This window comes from Trachemys scripta, chromosome 13 (assembly GCF_013100865.1).
Source record: "Trachemys scripta elegans isolate TJP31775 chromosome 13, CAS_Tse_1.0, whole genome shotgun sequence".
Taxonomy (NCBI): domain Eukaryota; kingdom Metazoa; phylum Chordata; order Testudines; family Emydidae; genus Trachemys; species Trachemys scripta.
In genome coordinates this window covers 41,050,184-41,066,851 of record NC_048310.1, presented here as the reverse complement: position 1 = coordinate 41,066,851, position 16,668 = coordinate 41,050,184, and the positions used below count along the sequence as shown (strand labels likewise).

The 16,668-nt window shown below is 43.2% G+C and overlaps 1 protein-coding gene across 1 annotated transcript in view; it reads right to left on the bottom strand.

Annotated features, from left to right (window-relative positions):
* Positions 1 to 6,051: 6,051 nt before the first annotated feature.
* Positions 6,052 to 16,668, bottom strand: part of GFOD2 (glucose-fructose oxidoreductase domain containing 2) — a 51,575-nt gene continuing 40,958 nt past the window's right edge. The window contains exon 3 of the mRNA XM_034788702.1: positions 6,052 to 8,398. Coding sequence (XP_034644593.1) covers positions 7,500 to 8,398 — 899 coding nt within the window. The 3' untranslated portion in view covers positions 6,052 to 7,499. The remainder of the gene's footprint in view (positions 8,399 to 16,668) is intronic.

The window sequence follows — 16,668 nt, the reverse complement described above, 5'->3', positions numbered from 1 at the left end:
AGAGGAACTTGTGCAATGCTCCCTTGTAAAGTCACTGCTCTTCCACAGAATCTTACAAGCAGTGGACAGAGCAGGCAGCCAAACGCCGTTAGAAGGGAGCATGGCACAACTTTAAATGAGCATGTTCCCTAATGGAGCAGCGATGTAACTCTGAAACAACGTTAAGCAGGAGGACGTTAAGTGAGGCGTTCCTGTATACAGCTCACCCAGTGATAAACATTATTTAAAACCAGGTAATTCTCAAATAGGCTGATGGTTCTATTTACGCATCCAAAAGCAATGTCTACAAGAGATTATTCAAAGGAGCCAAGATGGTTAAAAAAGCTACGAGCACTTGGGCTCAGCTGCAGTGACACCAGGCTGAAAGATGCAAGGATTAAATGCTCAAATTAACGTAGCCCTTGCTGTGCAATGCAGTGTCGTTGCACCATAGACTGATCACAGGCCGATGGGGATGAAGCTAAATACTGCAGGCAGGGGATGCTAGAATCACAAGTGCTGCTGAGAGCACCCCTAAGAGAACTTTAATAAAGAGGTGCCAGGGGTGCATAGACTATGTCCAATGCATGCACTTGCTGGTAATTTGGGGGCAGAATGAGCTTGAACCGGTCCTGGGCAAGAGGCAGGCAGCGCGGGAGGATGCTAATTGCAGGCTCTGATCCAGGACGAAGAATCTTTCTGGATGCCTTCATCCCTTTATGAGACCCTTCAAGCAGCATGAAGAGAAACCTGGGCTTGCAGAAGGGTTTAGTTTGAGACAGGCTGATCCCAAACACCTGGGGGACATCCAAAGAAGGGCAATCAACCTTGAGTCTGGCAGTGGGATAACAGCTTGAGCTCTCCTGGTTAAGCTGGAAGGCCAAGACCACCTCAGGGAGGAAGCTTCATCACATTCACAGAGCCAGTGTCTCCTTGTGGAAGTGAGGACTCAGGGAGCACAAGCCAGTGCTACAAGCTCCAAGGCTCCCCAGGCTGAGGGAAGTCACTTTCCAGAACGTGAGAGTGAGTGGAACAGCAAGGATGGGTCAAACAGCTCAGAGCGCAGGACACTACCTTTAGGCTCCAAAGGACACAAGACACTTAATACTCCTGGGGGAATTCTGTGTCACTGCGCACGTGCAAAATTCATGACCCCAGAGAACAGATTCTGCCGGGGAGGCACCGCAATTACAGATCTTGGTCACCAGCGGCTGCTGTGGCACCAGAAGAGAGGGCAGCCAGCACAGGGCCAGAGCAGCCAGCTATGGTGAGGGACGAGGGCAGAAGCTGCCTTCTCAGAGAGCTCTGCCCGTGGGGGCCAGATGAGGAGAGACAGGATATGGAGGGCATGGACAGAGCTGGACACATGGGGCTGCTTGGGGGTCATAGACTGGGATTCAGAAGGGCTAGTGGGGGGAACAGACTGCAGCAGGGGCATAGAAGCTAGTGGGGTGACAGCATCGAGCCAGGGGCTGAATGGGAGAGGAGTGCAGGGACACATGGGGACAGGGGAGGGGGACACATGGACAGGGGCAGATGTGCCTGACTGAATGGGAGAGGCTAGGGGTCAGGCAGAATCTGCATGGGGGAGGCTCCCCAACTCCTTAACAATCCCTCCCCTTCCCTCCCCCCCCCCAAAAACCAACACAAAACTGTTCCATACTTCTTCCACCCACAACCACACCCCTCCATGTTCACTCCCAGGCTCCTTCCCAGCAATTACTTCCCTCTCCCTCAGCACCTCTCTTACCCCTGACTCTCCCAAGCCTTTGCACTGCTTCCGAGGGGTGAGGGAAGTTTCTACATTGTAGTTTAAATGAATTATTACTCAAAGTTCTTGACTAATATGCCTAGTGAGGAATCTATTTGTCAAAAAACATATCCTGATTCTTTGTCGTCTGCATTGTTACAAACATACTTGCTGACAGGTATTTTGAAATAAATTACCAAAATAATATAATCATGCCAGTTTCAATTGTGTTATTTTGACAAATACACAGAATTTTAAAATATCGTGCACAGATTTTTAATTTTTTTGGCACAGAATTCCCCCAAGAGTAACTTAACAGGGGGGTTAAGATAAGACACTGCCTTAAGGAATCTGGTTATGATGGCATGGCCCCCCCACTGGGAAGCCTACACAGCCCTAGAGGGTGGAAGCCAGGACCCTTAGGGAAGCAGATCTGCTCTAGTTCAACAGGAATTATTTTGGGGAAGTTCTCTGGCCTGTGTTATACAGAAGGTTGGGCTACATGATCACAATGTCCCCTTCTGGCCTTGGAATCAAACCTATCATAGAATCCTCCCTCAGACCCATCCTGGGGGAGCTCCTGGACAGAGTGGATTCATGGCCAAAATCCTATGGATGGCCAAAGAAGAAAGACCTCTTCACCTGGGAATGGTGATAAAAACCAAGCCAGGGATCTCCAGCTTCAAGAGGAAGGAGCATTTGAGAGCCAGGCCCTGAGTATGAGAATTATGGGACCAAGTGAAGGGTCAGAATGGTCTTTTCTGTCTGGTAGATGCAGACGGAGGCCTGGGGACAGCCAGATGTGGTATGCGAACCAGGCTCCTATAGGCCTTCAGAGGCTAGGCGATTCCGCAAACACCAATTCTCTTCTGCTTTCTTCACCACCCAACGTCACAGAAGGGAGGGGTGGTGTAAGCTACGTTCTCCACCCACGACATCTTACACCCAGGCCTTGGGAGTGGCCAGTATCTGGGAAGTAGGGAACTGCAGCTTGACAAGAAGAGGTTGACTGAGGGAAACCAGGACCAGGCAGCAGTAGGACTGAAAATCTCCTAGTGAAGGGGCTATTCCTTCTGGAAGGAGGTGTTTTTGGCTCAGCCCATCTGCCTGAAGATTCAGATAGCCAGGCCCCTGCAGGACTGTGAGGTACCCTGGCTAGTTCTCAGCCCTGTGCAAGAGAATGTTGGATTCCTACTGGAGGGAAATGCTCCAGGTCCCATCTAGATAATTCAAATAGGCCACCTGGCTGATGTGGGTGTACGCTGGGGAGGATGCAACTGTGTGAGAGGAGGGGGATCTCTGAGGACTGAGCGCCAACTTGGGGGAGACTTTAAGGGCAGGGATGCTGGAGGGTAGGAGGGGCTGGGAGCTCATGGGTTGAGTGAGGAGGCTCTCGTGGGAAGCTTTTTTCAGAGCTGAAAGGATCAATTGCTGTAGACCACAGGGCAGCAAAGGCCCTATTGATCTAGGCCGGGGCTGCTGGATGGAGTGCAGACCCAAGACTGTGTGTGAACTCTGACCTGAGTTCTGGTCCACCTGTAGGGCCTCTCCCTGGGGGTCCAGGATTATGTGGGAGCTGTCCTGCTGCTCCCCCAGAGTCCATGTGGGGGCTACTACAAAGGAGCATGGCTGCATGGGTCCGAGCGGCTCAGTCCTTGCCCAGGCTTGGCTGCAGCAACTGGGAACAAGGCCACAGGGGGATGGGGAAGCAGAACGGACCTGCCCCCAGCACCGCAGGACAGGCACCGGAGAAGCTTTTTTTCCTCCCTGGTTTTCCTGGGAAGAGGTTTCCTGTGTCTTGCCTTGGGACTGAGATGAACAGAAGGTGTTGCTGCTTCCAGCTAGGCAAAAGATATGGGGAGCCCACCTGCCTACCAGGTGGAGGAACTAGATATAGAAATACTGCATCCACATTGGTTACCACCTGATTGACTAACAGCTCTGGTGCACTGGACTCATTTGTACATACTGGTGGCAGCCACAGTTCAGAGAGAGAATATGCCTGTTGAATTTCCTGGGAGTGAAGGAGCGGGACTTTAAAAGGCTCTTGAAGCTACCTAGCACCCAAGAGCAAATTTCTTCTCCTGTAGCTGCATCAGAAATTCTGGAAGTGGATTGAATAACTACCAAAAAACCCTTTATTTTATTGATTTCCCCCCCCACACACCCTTTAAGTCAATACAGATATAAGGTGCCAAACTCAGAGCTGGTGAAACCCTGCCAGAGAGACAGCTGCCAACTCCAAATCTGAATGAGAAGTCTTCAAACCACCACCAATAAGGAATAACCAGTTTTAAAACCTGTAAACATCCTCTCCTCCTCTCCAGTAGAGGTCACTGTACAGCAGCAAGACCCGGATTTAGAAGACAAGTTAGTCATTCTGTAGTTCTTTGCTCTAGGGTACATATTCTGAATCAACTGGAGTGGAGTTATGAAACTTGGCTATACTGCACACAGCCAGAAGCAAAGGGTAAAACTTCACAACTAGGATGGTTTTAAATATGATAAAGCTTTGCTAGACTGGCTAACACAGCCCTTAGAAATCTATTACTCTGCACAGCAATCCAGTACCAAAGGTACACCTGTTTGGATTAGATCTTTAGTCCGTGAACATCAAACATTGATTTCACTCTACCTGGAAACAGACAAAAAATATTTCCATTGATATAATTGAAATTTACAGATAGACAAAGTCAGAAAAGTACTGCCTGAGAACTTATTTGAGTTTGATTTAAGGTTATTTACGTTGTATATTTTGACATGTTATATTGACAATGTGTTTTTGAATCTCAGTGTCTACAGCTGTTAAATAATCATCTGACCCACCTCCTCACTGTCTGATTGAAATTGACAGAGCTCTTTAAAAATACTTAACAATACACCAATGTAGAAATTATCAAAAATTTAAAAACCAAATTCTGCCAAACCTAACCACAGGTCAGAAAAACCTGTAATTTAAAGAGGCTCATTGTAGTTTTAACTATTTCTGTACTTGTAATTAATTTTAGGCAGTACCTGGTCACAATATATTTCCTGTTACAGAATACGTCAGACTTTCCTGGAAACAATGGCATCCTTTAGTTTTCCTATTCCCCTACAACATACAGTATTTATTTTGTAACAAAATATCAGCTACTAAAATGATGTTGAGACATAATAAAATTAAAGCACACAGGTATTAGATAATCTCTTCTCTCCCCTCACCCATAGCCCCTTTTCTTTCCTCTTCCCATCTCTGCACTGGACTTTTGGCTAAGCTTGAATGGAGGGGAACAGACAGGTTGAAAACAGCCTGCTTGACATATGGTTGAGTTCTTTCTGCTTACCCTGGAAATAGGAGGACTTCAATTAGCACCAGTTAATTAGTGGTTTTCTTCTATTATTCTGAGTTTAAATACAAAATTAAGTTTTCACAAAAGATGGATGTGGCACTCTGTCCCTGTTCCACTTGTTGATAGTGCAATCATCTAGGCTGCACAGATGAATGCAGCCAGAAATGATATATGATGTGTATTCTGGTGGGTCAATTACACATAACTAGACAATGAAGTAACACTTGTACGTTCAAGGATACAGCTGCGGTTATGGTTTACTTACATAATGAAGCTAACATTAAAGAAATTGAAGACTCAACAGATGAGAAGACCAGCATCAGCTGAAGCCCTCCCGTATGGGGCTGAACCTCAGATCTCTGAGCCCCGACACCCAGGGCTGAAGCCAAAGCCTAAGCAATGTAGCTTTGTGAGGGCCCTTGTGGCATGGGAGCCCAGGCAATTGCCCTGCTTGCTATCCCCTAATGCCGGCCCTGGCTTTTATATGCAGAAAACCAGTTGGTGTGGCACAGCTGGGCCATGGAATTTTTATAGCATGTTGGCGGGGACCTCAGAAAGAAAAAGATTGAGAACCTCTGCTTTATACCATGGTCTCTAACTCATATACACCCATGAACTTGTGATGTAACAGCTTGAGGACTAGAAAGGGTCAGCAAAAGGGGTAAGGGGCTACATTTCCCCTTTCCACATCCTACTCTCACCGGAGAACAAAGCAGCACCAAACTAAGGGAATTCCTCAGGCAGCCACTAGCCCAATCTCTGTGGACAGTTGCAATGAACAGATACTAATGGTTCTAAAGTGGGGTATTCTTCACCGTCCTGAAACACAAGCTACAAAGGAGAGGTCTGTGCCAGTAACAGAAAAACAATGGTCTCCTGGTGACCTTTGTTAGGGGACTTTTCAGTTTGTCTAAAAAATAATCAGCTCTATGAAAGTCTGTCCTCAGCCAACATAAATGTTTATTGCTGTAGAAAACAAGTGAGAGACACTTTTCAGAAAGGACCATTTAATGAAAAGGTTATGTTTGCATGTTAATGCTTTATATAAATATACAGGGTTAAAACCTAGTGGGAAACATTAAAACATTCAAGTAAACAAGATAAACTCAATAAAAATTCTCTCCTTCTCAATGACAGCCTAATGAACAAACGTACTTCTGGGATGGAGTGGAAATTCATTCAAGATCTGCCAGCAGCACAAATTATCCCCACTGGGTACAAAACTATAAGGTGTGTGTGTATGTGGAGGGGTAATATTATCCAGTGTTCATGATTTAAAACAGGCTCACCCAAACCGAAGGCCATCACTGCCCTAATGATTCAGTCACCATTTTCTTTCCTGTGTATTGTAGTGATCCCCTTGCCGGCACAGAAGAGTATAGTAATGGCATATTTCCTACTTTTTCATCCAAGTTCAAGCTCCTAGAAGGCTTAATGTTTTCCGGTCTCATTCTCAAATAGATAGCATATTAAGGAATCCAAATGCACCACCTAGTAAGCTACTGGGGGCTTTACTACATCACATAGGACTGGAAACACTGATGTAGATTTGGCATACGTGCTGCCAAGGCAGTGAACATAAATTCACAATTGGTCTGGGGGAGGGAAGTTGCGGAAAAAAGTTGACGTGAGGTATTAGTCTCCTAAGTATTTGCTATGGAGGAACAACAGTCACACAGATGGAACAGCAGCTGAAATAATCATAGTGTTCCAACTCGTCTAATGATCGCGCAGAGACTTTATCAATAATGTCAATGGAGAATCCATGGGGTAATTAGATACCAATTGAAATTCATTTGAAACATTCAACACACTCACTGTGCGCAGAACATTAAGCTTGATCTGTATCTTACAGACTTTGCCCTGTCCCTTCTACTCTTCTTAACACTCGAGTTTAGAGATTTGCCAGGTCATTACACTTTTCTTTATTAAAGTTTTACAAGCTGAAGAATAAACTTAAAAAAAAGTCAGTGAAAGTCCTATTAGCGAGAGCAAGAACAGTACATACTCCCTGATCTTGCTCTACTTGCTCTCAGATTAAAATTGTAAAAATAACTGAACTATGTGCAAGAGGGACTGTGTCCAGTCTCCCAACAATCCAACAAAAGATCCCTCACTTCATTTTAGCTACTGCAAGTGCAAAGGGCAATTCAAGTTTTCCTAACAATCTCCAAAACAGAAATTCAGCTTTAAAAAACTAAAAACCCCACCAAAACCCCAAAACATTTAAAACTCTCTAAACGAGTTTAAAAACAAAATAATCTGCCCAGGGAGGAACAGTTTCATCAGACCATGACATGTTTTACCCACAAGTATGAAAAACCAAAAGTATTAAATAAGAACCTACATGTCCTAAAAACTGAGAAACTTCTATAGCTACGTCTGGACATCTTCAACTGTTCTCATTTTCCATAGTGGACACCAGGAATGTTTATATTTTATAGGTTATTTCTTTGAAGTGCCTCACAAAGGTTTTGATTGGCATCTGGTTCCTCAGTCATCACTTCCACAGTTTCCCACTCCCCAGACCTGCTGGATTTTTTAATGGCATCTACTACACTTTGCATGTAGAGGCCATCTTCAAAAGAGGCTGCCATGGAGACTGGTTTGTGATCCCATGTCCGACGGTCTTCCTGGTCTTGGAAAGACAGTCTCAATGCTTGCACCATGTACACCATTCCTTTCAGATACAGCAAGGGGATGTCTTTAAACCCCTTGTCCAGAAGGCCTGTGTTGATGGTCAGAGAATCTGTAAGCAGTAGTTCCTCTTGGAGTGCTGTATTCTTCTGCCCATACAAATCCGTCCCACGAGCTATAAGGCGACCTGTGGACCCAACAATCATGACTTCGTGAACAAATGATCCAGGCATGTTAAAGTTGAGAGTCACAGTGCTACAGACACCTCCAGTCATAAGCATCTGAAAAAAGCAGAAGTCATCACTAGTGACATGACGGATTCCACTGATAGCTGCGTTCTGCTTCACAAAAGTCTTAAGCAAGCCATGGACCTTCTCTGCCTTCCTGCTGGTTAGATGAGTTAAGAGGTCTATAATATAGGTGCCCATTGTGTGCAGTCCACCTCCTCCCATTAGTTCATCACAGATCCAGTTGTACTTGTGGTTGAGCAGGCTTCCCCAGTACACTCGCACATCACAGATCATCACATTGCCTATGTAGTGTTCTTCTATTAACTGCTTCATTTTGACAAAGGCAGGCAGGAAACGGAGGACATTACCAACAATGCTCATCAGCTTTGGGTAATATCTGGCAGCTGTAACCATTCTGAAGGCATCCACAGAGGTAGCAGATTTCTCACAGATTACATTCTTCCCAATACCTGCAGACAACAAGAAAGACGTGAAAATTCTTCCATGGAGGCAAAATATTGCTTTGAAGGCAATTTGCTTGTGCAGTTAAGCTAAAGGCACTTATCAGATTCCATTTCATTTTTTAAAATTACTAAATAGCATCAACTATTTTGTCTAAAAGCATGTGCCAAGATAAAACATACAGAGCATTGTCAACAATTACTGGGACCAGCGCTGTTCAACAGATTCATAAATGAGCTGGAAAAAGGGGTAAAGAGTGAGGTGTGCAGCCAAGTGGACTAGCTCGCCTTTATTATATTTTGCTTTGCATTAGATTCAGCAGTAATACAAGAAACCTAGAGGCCTGTACCCTGTCAGACATTAGCTTCAACAAGTTAGCATAAGGCTTGAGGCCTATAAACTTTGAACAGAAACTTTGCACAGATAAATGGCCCAGCTGAAAATAGAGTTTACGGGGAGGTTTGACCACGAGTACATGATTCTACCACAGAGGTGTCCAGGAAACTAACTGATGTACATAACCAGCACATAAGATACATCTAATGCTAGCCTCTCTCTCTCTGTGTGTGTGTGTGTACGTACACACACACACACACACACACACACACACACACACCTTTTCTTATAAGTTTCTTGTAACTTACAAGCCACGTTTGATATGTTAAGCTAGGACAGTTAGCATACGCATGTTTGGGACCTTTCAACTAAAGAGGGTGATGAAATAAAGCGTACGGTCTATATATGGCTGCGACCTCTGCCATAGCTAGATACAGGATGCATTGAAGCAGGTTGGCATAGGGGCTTTCCTAAGTTCATATCCTTTTAAACTTAACAGGTACACCACAACTTGGAAAGAATCAAAATAACTGGTTAGGACAGAAATAAAAATGTGATACCTAACCACAAAATGGCCATGGTAACGAATTGATGTATATAATAAGTTGAGATCATTGATATACTAACCTATAGGAAAAAGACACCCCAACATTAGTAAAGTGAGGAAATACAAATAAGGAAAAAGGGAAAAATCCCCTACTGAATATGCATCAAACAGAGCGGCGTCAGCGTAACATATTATAAAAGTGGCATCCCAGACTAAGGCAGTAGGAGACAGAGATGTAGTCCTTGGGAGGTGCCAGAGTGACGCCACTGGTGACGATCGGAAAGGTGATGGTGATAAGGAAGATGATGGCTAACATTTCAGGTTGTTCTGCAAGGGATGGTGTGAGTATATAGATGTGCAGATGTACATTCTATCATATCTCTATCTTACTAAGTTGGGGTGTTTGTGACTGTGCTAAATGTATTAATAAACTAGATTTGTAAATATAAAAGAGTTCCTATAGTGTGAGTGTTACAACTGTGCACATCGGGGTTCCCAACTATATAATAATTTAAATAATATTGGGCCTGATCTTGGGACAAGAACCTGTCAACCCCCAAAGTGATAATGGGGGATTCTTAAGTAATCAATATAATTAATACATAATCTAAAGATCAGGCAACAGATGGCAAAAAAGACAACACAAAATCACTCAGGATAGTTAAGTCCAAAGCAGACTGAGAAGAGTTACAAAGGGAGCTCACAAAACTGGGTGACTGGGCAACACAATGGCAGATGAAATTCAATGTTGATAAATGCGAAGTAATGCACATTGGAAAACATCATCCCAACTCTACATGTAAAATGAGGGGATCTAAATGAGCTGTTACCAATCGAGAATGATCTTGGAGTCATTGTGGAGAGTTCTCTGAAAAGGTCTGCTCAATGTGTGGCGTCAGTCAAAAAAGCTAACAGGATGTTAAAAACCACAAGGAAAGGGATAGATAATAAGACAGGAAATATCATAATGCCACTGAATACTTGAATACACCTTGAATACGCGCAGTTCTGGTCACCCTGTCTCAAAAAAGAAATATTAGAATTGGGAAAGGTACAGAGAAGGGCAACAAAAATGATTAAGGGAATGGAACAGCTTCCATATGAGGAGAGATAAAAAAGACTGGGACTATTCAGTTTGGAAAAGAGGTGTGGTATGAGGGTGGTATGAAAGAGGCATATAAAATCGTGAATGGTGTGGAGAAAGCAAATAAGGAAATGTTATTTATGCCTTATCATAGAATCACAGAATATCAGGGTTGGAAGGGACCTCAGGAGATCATCTAGTCCCACCCCCTGCTCAAAGCAGGACCAATCCCCAGACAGATTTTTGCCCCCGATCCCTAAATGGTACTCTCAAGGATTGAACTCACACCCCTGGGTTTAGCAGGCCAATGCTCAAACCACTGAACTATCCCGCCTTCACAAAACACACAAACCAGGCATCACCCAATGAAATTAGTGGGCAGCATATTTAAAACAACCAACCAACCAACCAAAACAAAACCAAAAAAGAAATACTTCTTCACACAATGCACAGTTAACTAGTGGAATTCGTTGCCAGGGGATGTTGAAGAGCAAAACTATACCTGGGATCAAAAAAGAATTAGACAAGTTCATAGACGATAGGTCCATCATGGCTATTAGCCAAGATAGTCGGGGATGTAATCTCATATTCTGGGCGGCCTTAGCCTCTGACCGCCAGAAGCTGGGAGTGGACAACAGGGGATAATTGCCCTGTTCTGTTCATTCCCTCTGAAGCACTTAGCACTGGCCACTGTCAGAAGACAGGATACTGGGATAGATGAACCATTGATCTGACTCAGCATAGCCGTTCTTATGTTCGTTTGTATGTAATACCCACTTTCAACATACACTTGGATCCTTCCTTGTTATGTGTGCACATGTGCATGACATGCAACTTCATAGATTACAAAATAGAATACAGCACATACAACTCCACTGTAAACTTCAACCAAACTCTCCATTCTCTATCATTCAATAGCATAGTTTCACCCTTATCCCAATGCCTATTCTGATGAAATACTGAGCAATATCTCATTGTTTAATATTAGAGATCTGCCTCAAACCTGAAAACTTTAACAGGTGTCAGACTCAAATTTCAGCATTTTGGGCATAAGAAATACAAAAAAAAGAAGGCAAGTGACAGCAGCCACTTGTCTGAAAGCCCTTCCACACTGGGAGTGGATTCTGGTTCTTATCTCAGAATGTCCTTGCTTTTCATAGATTTTGTGGTCAGAAGAGATCAACGTCATCATTTAATCTGTCCTCTTGCATAACACAGGCCATATAATTTCACCCAGGAATTCCTGCATCAAATCCATTAACTTCTGACTGAATATCTGGAGAATATCTTTTAGAAAGATAGCCAGTCTTGACGTAAAGACTTCAATGCACCACATCCCATGGTAAATTGGTTAATTACCAAAGGTTAATTGCCCTCCACTGTTAAAAATGTGCACCTTACTTCTAAACCTGAATTTGTCAAGATTCAGTTTCCAGACATTCAAATTCGTTATGCCTTTGTCTGCTAGATTAAAGAGCCCTCTACTATCAGAGCTCTTCTCCCCATACAGGCACTCAGACCATGATCAAGTCAACTCTTAACCTTCTCTTGGATAAACTAAACAGATTGTTCTTTAATCTCACTAAGGCAGGTTTTTTAGACCTCAAAACCTTCTGTGGGTTATAGTTAGACCCTTTAACAATAAATCCATAGAATCCAGGTTTTCTAAACTTTCCAGACACATTTAAACAGACTGATTCCTCTTGCCCAATAGGAACAAGAACAAACAAATCTGCACTTGCCATTATATGTCTAGTTCAAACCATGAAAGAAATTTTACAGCAAAGTTAAAGACTCCTCTAAAACATTATTTCTAATAAATACACTTAGGGACCCATCAGTGCAAATATACTACTGCAATATTGTCCCAACACACTAGTCACGGGCAGTCACCTGAAAGAATGCGAACACCTCTTCTCCAAATAGCAAATTCTTGAGCAGACGCCGAGTGGTAACCCAAATATTCTTCAGGTTTTCTACAGTTTTAAGTCTCTTCCAGAAGGAACCGAATAAATGCAACTTTAGTGATGGGTAGAAACAAGACAGCAAATCTAATGATCAAAAGGCTTTTCAGCAGTCGAAACACTGTTCTAAAAACGGCATCATAGGGCTCCGTATTTTTCTTCCCAATTTCTGTTTCAAAAGGTGCTCAGCTTACAAGTGAAAAACTTGTTTGTTTTTTCCCTGACTGCCAGATGTGCAAATTCAGCCTGGAATCTGAGAGTCCAGCTAGACCGTTTCTATCTTCTACACGGTCACCAGTAACTCCACTGCCTTGAATGGGCTGGTCCTCACCAACTACAGCATAGTAAATAACGGATTCTATACCAGGAGGAACAGAATCCACTTCACTCACATTTAGCCACCTTGGCTCTGCAGGGCTCGCAGGAAGAAAAAGAATAAAGACTCAGTTTGGTCACTAAAGGATCAGCTCTGACTCAGAATACACACCCAGTCTAGTTCTTGTGCACAAGACGCTGCCTTGTTTAGATTTACTTTTCTGAGTGGATCCACACTTTAAATCCTTTGTTGCTTACTCAGTGAACAAGGAAACACTGTTCTCGGTTACGTTCATGTCCCTTTAATTGGATATTATAAGGGAGGGGAAAAAGAATCAAATGATACCATTCTTACGACTCTTTAAAGTAAACAATCATTATCCTACATGTGAGAAACAAAAGCCAAGCCAAGTATTTCCAAAACAGTGTCCTGGTTTAGTAAATAGACTAAATATTTTTTTTTTAAATACTTTCATCTTTTGATGATTTAATCTGGTCCAAATAGGGTTTCTGCCAGTAAGGCATCTTATTTACAACAAGTTTATACCCTACTGAAACAATCCTAAACTGTTTTAGACCAACCAAGAAGAGAGTTTAACATTTTAGAACAAGTCAGTTGGATATTTTCCTCCCCTGGACAGGGGAAAGGTCCTTGTCAGGTCCCTATGAAGCCGCAGGCTAGAAATCTGAACTCTCATTTCTGGTTAACGACCAGAGAACTAGTTAAGTCAGTCGGCTTTCTGCAGAAATCTTTCAAGTTATCAAGCATCTTTGATTTTGCTGCCAGCTCTTTCCTTCCCTTCTCACAAAGAGCAGTGGCACTGCTATGGTGGACAACAGTTTCCTGGAGGTAAAATCCTGAAGTCATTGTAAGCCAGCATTTATCACAGGAATTATTCATAGGTTCTGGTTAGGCAGCGTTTGTTGCCTAGTACATTAATGTCCCATCATTCTACCGTAATAAACTATGTGTGTTCCACTCGGAGTTCCTTTCAGTCCCATGCAGTTTACTTGTGTGTAGGTCATTCAGATGAAACTGTGAAAGCAGATGTCCTGTCTGCTCTGTGTGGGTATTAAAAGATGTCAAGACACTTTTTGTATGGGAAGTGATTTGTCCCTGTGTCCACTGTTGCTCACCTTACACCATCCTGCATTTCAGGGTAATCTATGTATATGTATTGGAACGCATTTTTAATCCTTCAGGTTAAAAGTTGCTATCAGAATGGAAAGCAATATGATTTGGGGGATGGCAAGTAAGAGATTAGTATTATCTTCACATCATGATATAGCTGTAAAGATTATTTGTAACTAGCCCTAAAGCTGAAGAATGACTATTCTGATTTAATTTAGCCAGGTCTTGGAGCAACATATGAGCTCCTGAGTACCAGCCGATCTTCAGGCTAAGCAAAAGTGTCTGCTACAGTCTTCATTAAAGGGGAAGGTGCAAACAAGTATGGGAGGGATCCTCCACTGACAGAATACTACAAAAAATCATTGAAATGACTCCTTTTGATCCGTGTATAGGGGGAGAGGCTCTCTTTGGTTGTGAAGTAGTTTCTTGGCTCACTGCAGATAATGTGTCTTGGTAAAATGTAAAATCAATATGTTTCAGCTGCGTCTCAGTGGAGATAATTGCTCCACATACAGAAGAGCTGCTTGAAATCTAGACAGTAGAAAAAACTGTCTGGACACGAACCCTCACTTCAGCTCGGAACAGCTCTGTCTGTGTCAGCTCAAAAGCTCGTCTCTTTCACCAAAAGAAGTTGGTCCAATAAAAGATTTTACCTCATCACCTTGTCCCTTTCACTTTAGGAAGATAATGAAAACTGATGTCTAAATGGAGAAACACACTTTAACAGATACTTGGAGACACTAAGAAATTGTCAAAAATAATGTAAAGAAAACAGTTTAAAGTGATTCATGCAGCATCTTTCGGAGAGCGAACCCAATGCTGTGAGGTCGGAGGCCTTTGTCTGCAGTAAGGAGCCCCAGCGGCCATGATCTAAGAAGCAGTCACATCCTCACATTCCAACTAACTTGCATCAAAACAATGTAATATGGGGCTGTTTAGTCTTGTCCTAATACACCTCTACCCCGATAGAACGCTGTCCTCGGGAGCCAAAAAATCTTACCGCGTTATAGGTGAAACCGCGTTATATCGAACGTGCTTTGATCCGCCGGAGTGTGCAGCGTCCCCCCCCCGCCCCCCCCCCCGGAGTGCTGCTTTACCACGTTATATCCGAATTCATGTTCTATCTGGGTAGAGGTGTAGTCCCCACTATCACCACATAAAGAAACAGATCTTAAGATGTTTAAAGAAAACTTTGATAGCATTCAGAGAAGCAGCCGTGTTAGTCTGTATCCGCAAAAAGAAGAACAGGAGTACTTGTGGCACCTTAGAGACTAACAAATTTATTAGAGCATAATTATGCTCTAATAAATTTGTTAGTCTCTAAGGTGCCACAAGTACTCCTGTTCTTCTTTTTGCGGATACAGACTAACACGGCTGCTTCTCTGAATGCTATCAAAGTTTTCTTTAAACATCTTAAGATCTGTTTCTTTATGTGGTGATAGTGGGGACTACACCTCTACCCAGATAGAACATGAATTCGGATATAACGTGGTAAANACCCATTCAGTTGTATTCCTTATGCTCCCCTCAGATGGTGTTTGCAGGGGGATCACACTGCTCTGAGCTACGAGTGACTGTAATGAGTTTTGAGATCACAGGAGGATTTATGTGTTCTCTGAAATGGTTATGGAGGAAGGAAAGGGGAGACAGACTTGTCCCAGATACTTTCTTCCAGGATGTTCCCTTGAAATGCTTGCATCTCTTTCAGTCACCTGTGAATAAAGTAATCTTTGTGCAGGTAGCCTCCTCAGTCCCATCTCAGCAAAGTTTCCTCCTAGGTCAGATGGAATCCACACAAAGGAAAGATGACAGACAGACAGCGTTAGGACTAGAGACACAAGTGAGAGCAGCCGTATTAGGATTTGATGCATTTAACAAAATCCCTGTCACTGACACCAGGAGATTAGAAAGTGATGCACTTCCTGTTACAAAAATAAGATTCCCAAGACATCAAAACAGGAAGGAGGGAACAATAGGAAGGCGCTTTGCCTTAGAATATGGATTAAATGCATCATGACACACTTTCGCTCTGCTATCCCAGCTGTGTCATGCTTCCTCTCTCTTCCTAGCCTCCAAAAGGGGGTTTGTAATCCAAGCCTGGCACTAATCACATTTAGAGTTTTCAATAATCGGGTCATTAAAACAGAGCTCATGGAACACCATTACTTTCAGATCATACAGCCTCCCCCCCAGTGCCCTCGTAATGAAATTTGCTTTCACGGCAGCCCTTCCTAACCTTAATCTCTACACCAGGGGTTGGCAACCTTTCAGAACTGGTGTGCCGAGTCTTAATTTATTCACTCTAATTTAAGGTTTCGTGTGCCAGTAATACATTTTAATGTTTTTAGAAGGTCTCTTTCTATAAGTCTATAATATATAACTAAACTATTTTGTATGTAAAGTAAATAAGGTTTTTAAAATGTTTAAGAAGCTTCATTTAAAATTAAATTAAAATGCAGAGCCCCCCGGACCGGTGGCCAGGACCCGGGCAGTGTGAGTGCCACTGAAAATCAGCTCGTGTGCCGCCTTCGGCACGAGTGCCATAGGTTGCCAACCCCTGCTCTACACTGTAGGATTCCTAAAGAAAGACTCCTGCCAGGAAGGACCTGTGGTGCACTGGGATTTATGAGAGCTACCCCTGTTTTGGAATAAGCAATCATAGATGGACTTTGTCACTATTCTCCTCCCCATCCATCAAGTCCCAGTCTCTTCCAGCCTCAAAAATGCACCATTGCTGAGGCAAGAACCTTCTCCTTTGTGGCACCTATCAGCTGGAACAGCTGTGTTGTGTCTTTCTGCCTCTGCACCCCATCTCATCTAAAATCTGTGTCTCCTTTACATAAACGAATTCCTCTCCCCTAATATTCCATAATCCAATATCTCTCGTTGATTTTCTATTG